Here is a 6,253-nt window from a genome sequence, read left to right as displayed (position 1 = left end):
ACTTTTCATCAGTACGTTATTTTTTTTATTTTTATTTTTTGCCAAGAGATGTTTTTAAAAATGTATTTTAAGCCTAAAAGTTCAAAACTCCTTACTACATACCAATAAGTTATTTGCAGTGTTGTCATATAAGGCGGTCTTGTTTCAGACTTTGCAGGGAAGAATTGCAGAACAAACTGAAATGCAGTCAATGGAGGCACTTGAGGCAGCGATACACTTGTCCTTACAATCGTTGTGCTATCAATCCAATTCACATATTTGATTTTAAGCATTTCATCCTAATTTTTACTTATTTCCTGTTCAGTTACAGGGTGTGTCGCAGCACACAGAGCGCAGCCTCAGCAGATTGTGCAATCCTACGTAAACTGGCTTTAATCATTTTTGTTGACCCTTTTCATTACATGCACTTTCTATCAAACATGTGATGCTATGTATTCACCTTTCTCTAACATTTATTTATTGTTTGATCTTTTGTAAAATTGCACTGAAGAGACTGAAGGTGAGGAGAGTGCTTTTGTATTTTTGATAAAGTAACAATAGATCGTTTGTCCTATTACTGTGTTTACGTTTTGGGGGAATTTTACTAAGAAAATCACCAAATTCTCCTGCAAAGTTAAGATGTATAGGCGTCTTTTTCATGTCGCCTTCAATGTCCTGGTGAGTCCCATGATGGTGCAGAATGTTACACCAGACGACAGGTTTATTAATTTTTTTCAACGTCTGGCTAAAGTCGAGTACCGTAAAAAGGACGTCTTTATGAGGGCTTATTGTAGTCCAGACATGGTTAATAAAGACGTTTATTCTATGTCAAATTTGAACTTTTTTCAAACATTATTTTCTACAGCTCTTTGAGCAAGTCATTTCAGAAGCTTCCTATACTATTCCAGTTAATTTTCCTATAGCTTCATTTGGAGTGGTAACATTAAATAAAATAATGCATTGTCATTTTCAGTAATTTATCGTATACAATACAAAAAAATATGAAAGCAGTGACAAAAATAAATAAAAGATGGGAATAAAAAACAGTTCTGGGTTTCTTCATCTTTAATCCTGTGCAGCTCTGTGTTGATGAGGAAACCATTTAATGTTAGACTGATAAATGTGTATAAGGCCGGAAAAGCAATCTAATCTACTTTGGAGGTTTTACTGATGCAGATTATTTTTGGAAATTAGTCCCCGCGATAAAAAAGGGAACACTTGTGCTTGAAAAGTACATGTGAAAAGGAAGTGATTTAAAAAAAAAATCCAGTCAGAGGAAGAAACACCTCGCTTAATGGATATATTGTGCTTTTTTACAGGAAAGAAACCATACATTGTGATTGCTGTGAGTGTTGGTCTGCTGTATGTTCTTCAGGCGGTTCTCAACATTTCACTTCGTCTCTCTCTCAGTAAGTTATTTTTGTCTCAACTTAAACACTGAAATTGTGACGAGAGGACAGACGAGGCTGAGACGTGCGGATCCAAATGCAAACCTGGTTTATCGTGAGGGAAGGCTGAGAAAAGGCGACAGGGAAACTGACAGGGAGTTTAAGCAGAGGGTAGGTAAAGGTAAGGCTTCACGGCGAGGAGTGGGGAGAAGGCAGGCTAAATACTAGAGAACTGATGGGCAAATGGGAAACAGGTGCTGGTGAGGACAGGTGACGGGTGAGATGAGCGCTCCCTCTGGTGGCAGGTGAGGGAAGCTCCAGGTGAGGACTGAGGTGAAGGGTGAGATGAGCGCTCCCTCTGGTGGCAGAGGAGGGAAGCTCCAGGCTCATCGTGACAGAAATAAACCAAAATTTCTGTTATAAAGAGTGTTTAAAAAAAAGACGTATATTTTGCAGAGTAGTAGGAGCCCATTGGAAATTCGCCTCTGAGTTGTGGGCAGGACTGCATGAATGTAACTCTACGTTAATATCCCAGCATGTCTTTAACTCTCTCTTTTTTTTTATGACTTTTTTTGTTGAGATGCTTCCTTTTTCAGAAGAAAAGCTCCTGCCAACCATGCAACCCCCTCCAAAATAACCCAAAAAATCCTGACTTAGTGACTGCCAGATATTTTTATAAATTTGAAACGAATAGACACATTAAACCCTTACGCTCTCTTTGGGGTCCAGATGTCTCCAACCACATATTTATATGTGATTCCCTCATTGACAAATGTGGACAGGATTTTATGTCTGCTATGGACATTAGTGAAACCCAAAAATCAATGATAAAAAAAGTTCAGCACACTGTCTTGTGGGGTCCAGATGACCCCACTTCTAATGTAGACTCACTAAGACTATCAGTCTATGTTTGCTATATTTAGACATGTGTTCATATTCCTGGTCTATTAGCATGTTCTGGGGGAACTGAGAGGATTTTTAACAATGTGACCTTTGAGGAGTTGAAGAACGTCACCAACGACAGAGACAAGCTTGTGCAGAAGCTTGAGCAATACGGTGAGGACAGAAATTAAATTAAAAAATTTTCACGAGATTTTTTTTTTTTTTTTTATTGTGAACACCAGTCATCAAATTGCTGTATAGAATATATCCCTATGATTAAATATATCCTCAATATATCCTCAATAGTTAAAAAAAATAACCAAAAAGTTTTTTTCTTTTGCATGATAAAACACGTTTATGACCATAACGCGAACCCCCAACCTTTAGTGTTCCAATGGTAATATAGGATCATATATATGGATATAGTTCACTCTGAAAGGATTAAGAAAATCATGGTATGGCCCCTTTAAGGGTTTAAAAAGAGGAAAAGGAAACTCTGTATTATTAATAGCGAGTCCCTGGAAAAAAAACGGCATCGCAGGAATAAAAATGAATTGGGAAATGCCAGACAATCATCTCGTGTCCTCAAAATCCTCTTCAGACGTAAATGACAATCCTTCTGGATTATTCCAGCCTCCTTGTCTACGGATCCTCTATGAATGGAGATGCTATTGCGGTGGAAATGTGCAGTCTCTAATGTGAATGTTTTAAAAATTTTAATGAGAAAATTCAATTTGAACATCCTTCACTGTAAGAAAAGGGGGAGAACGCAGGGAACTCTGAGTTTCCTGAAGGAAACCCGCTTCAGACCAGGTTACTATCACAGAGTCAGTTGCCATAGTGATGAACTCTGAGTTCAGTTTACCCACTTTCACTGGTCTCCGTTTATGAAACCGAAAACTCAGAGTTTTGCTTAACTTAGAGTTCCTGAACTCAGAGTTTCAACAAAATCTGCTTCTTGTGTCACGGTCAGAAGGACAGAGATAGATAGGTGATGTAATGACAGTTTATTTATATGAAGAAACTGTTTGAAGTCCAGGAGGGGGAGGAGATCCAAGTAGGTTCAGGGTGTTGAGAGTCCAGGAGGGGATGAGGTCAGGATAAGATGAATAGTTCCAGGCCAGCACAGACTACAGACAGAGAACAGAATGATTGGATTAGGATAGCATAACAAACCAGGGCCGCAGACTCAGATGTGGGCTCAATACCACTTGAGATTACTAGACAGACTGGCAGGGAAAAGCTGGAGGAACCGGTCTTAAATACTGCTGGGGTGATGAGTTGCCGGTGTGCCAGGATGCCCTGCCTAATGCTGGACACCTGTGGAGGTGAGATAGGAAGAAGGGGCACTGACGATCAGCCTTGGTCTTCTGACAAGTAGAACACCATGTGATGAACTGCGCCACATTGCTGCAATGTTGGCCACCAGAAAACATTTGTGATGTTTGAGTGCCTGTGAAACCTGGATTCCCTGCAGCAGGCGTATCGTGAACCAAATGGAGGACTTATTGGCGACAGGATGGAGCAAACATATTTTTGGTTGGTTGGACATGATGGAGGAGGAGGATTCTGAGCGTTGATCTCTGGTAGTTCAGTCGTGATGTCCCATTAAAGAGGAGCCACAAGAAGCGATTGTGACAGAATGGGTTTGGGATCTGTTCGCGCATCAAAGAAGATGTCGTGGATTCTAGACAGACCGTCTTTGCCGTTCTTGGAGCCCGGGCAGTAGATGATTTGGAACTGGAACCGAGAAAAGAACAGACCAGTGTGCCTGGCAGGGGTTGAGTCGTTGGGCAGCTTGAATGTACTGTAGTTTACGGTGATCAGTCAAGACCAGGATGTGTCTGCATGACAGCCGCTTCCGTGGTGTTTGGGTCTTTGTGACTGAGTTTGAAGGTTATCCCACATTAATCCGAATAAATTGGGCATCTAGCTTTGTTGTCTTGAGAAAAATAAGTTAAATATCACAGTTCTGGAGACCCGAGTGGACTGTCTCTCTCCCGGCGTATTGAGCGAGCTCTGCTGGGGTTGGCAGTGTGACAATAAGACACTCTTGTTGGATTCATTTTCTAACCACTGATCGGGTCACTGAAAACATCACATGCCCGAGCTGAGTTCCTGATTGGCTGATGCAACACAGTGACCTGTCAATCTTCAGTTATTTACGCTTTGGCTGCGCTGCCCGATTTGTGCCTCGCTACTCAAATCGAGCTGCTGGCAAACCTTTGTGCCATGCCAGTCTCTCAAACCGCACTGCAGGGCTTCAATTCACCTCAGAGCATACTTGAACCATTGATTAACATTGGATCTGGCTGCCTCTGCCATGCGAATCGCGTTTGGCGTCAATGCACCTTCACCCAGGAGGTAGAGCAAAACACCAGCTGACGTGAAGACCAGATGATGGTCGGATTGTGTTGTTCCAACCAGGGCAGTCCTAGTGGGCAGCGAGGAGAGTCTATGGTGAAAAACTGGAGAGTCTCAATATGGTTGAAGTACACTGTGAGGCCTACATCTCAGGTAATGTACTGGATCCACCCTGAAACCAGTGGTCGACCATCAAGAATGGAAACTGCTACTCGTGAATCGCAGGTAAGAAGGGGAATGGCGTGTGATTGAGTGAACAAGAGGTCAATGAAATTTCCTGCAGCACCTGAATCTAGCATAGCCGGTCTGTGGTTCAGAGTAAGAGTCACAAGAACTTTAAAAATCATGGGCGGGTCACTCACCAGCTTGTCGTAGCAACGTGGCGGTTGGACAAGACAGTTGGCAGGTTGCCTGGCTGAGCACAATAGAGGCAGAAATTCTCCCTTCTATGCTTCTCCCGTTCTCCTGGTGTTAGCTGTGTAGTGCCAAGACTCATGAGTTTGGGGTCGGGGGTCTGCAGAGGTTGAAGCTGTGCTGAGTCTGGCACAGGAGCCCGGGAAGGAGGATGTCTGGACCGCATCAGGTGATCCAGGCATATAGCCACTAAGATGAGCGTTTCCAAGTCCGGTCCCTGGACATGCCAGCTCCTTCTGCATGTCAGCTGAGAATCTGGGACCAAAAAGTCTGTCTTACCCCGGGCTTACACCGCTAGCGTCATGGCTCCGTTGCGTGCGCCGCAGTCTTTTCCTAACATTAAAAGTGCGAGAGGAACTTCCACTGCAGGCGTTCACGCCTTGCGTCTGCGGATCGGCCTCTGCGTCCCTGCGAATCCGTTACGTTTGGTTCAAATTTTGACGGACGCCGCAGCTGATCTGCAGCACTTTTTGTGAAGTTGGGGCCATTCACAACTTCACAACTACGAGCGAATTTAAAGTGCATCCGGTATATTTTCAAAATAAAATGACCTTTCCGCTGAACTCGCCAGTTTCAGCGTGTCGTAAACATTACATAATTTACGGGTTACTTAATGTGTGTTGCAGCACAGCGTTGTCAGTCATAACCATGGACAACGAGAAGCTGATCATAGAGATCCAGCACTACTCTGTCTTGGCTGAGCTTTCACTGGCTTTCGCTGGAGCAGCAGCCAGTGTAAGCCATCGGCTGTAGCTAGTTCACTCCCGCAACGCAACTGAGCCGTGACGCTGGCGGTGTAAGCCTGGGGTTAGCACTAGAATCCCTGGAACTTTCAGCTTCTGCTGCAATAGCCCCCTCCCCTTCTCAAAGTAGTGTTGTGGTGATCACCTTAACGACTGGACCTTCAAGTTGCAAATTAGATCTAGGGTGTATGACTAAGGCTAAGTGCTAAGTGTTTCAGAGGAGTGTGAGTCTTGCTGATATTGGGATATTTGTCTTTTTGACTTGAAGATGCTGTGACAGACTGGCGACCTGTCCAGGGTGTACCCCGCCTTCGCTCATCAGTAGCCGAGATAGGCTCCGGCATCCCCGCGACCCCGAAAGGGACGAAGCGGTCAGGAAAATGGATGGATGGATGGACTTGAAGATGTGTCTATGTTTATAAGTCATAAACATGCACTATATGACCAAAAGTATCGGCTCACCCATCCAAATGATCAGAATCA

General features: G+C 43.6%; 1 protein-coding gene across 1 annotated transcript in view; it reads left to right on the top strand.

Moving 5' to 3' along the window:
* The first annotated feature begins 516 nt into the window (after nt 1-516).
* Nucleotides 517-6,253, top strand: part of LOC118599646 (C-type lectin domain family 12 member B-like) — a 20,354-nt gene continuing 14,617 nt past the window's right edge. Inside the window, exons 1-2 of the mRNA XM_036215267.1 lie at nt 517-1,388; nt 2,319-2,423. Of these exons, the coding sequence (XP_036071160.1) occupies nt 1,274-1,388; nt 2,319-2,423 (220 nt within the window). The 5' untranslated portion in view covers nt 517-1,273. The remainder of the gene's footprint in view (nt 1,389-2,318; nt 2,424-6,253) is intronic.

Source organism: Oryzias melastigma, linkage group LG14 (assembly GCF_002922805.2).
Source record: "Oryzias melastigma strain HK-1 linkage group LG14, ASM292280v2, whole genome shotgun sequence".
In the NCBI taxonomy this organism is placed as follows: Eukaryota; Metazoa; Chordata; class Actinopteri; order Beloniformes; family Adrianichthyidae; genus Oryzias; species Oryzias melastigma.
Note: the sequence above shows the minus strand (reverse complement) of the source record. Positions and strands in the feature narration are given on the sequence as shown.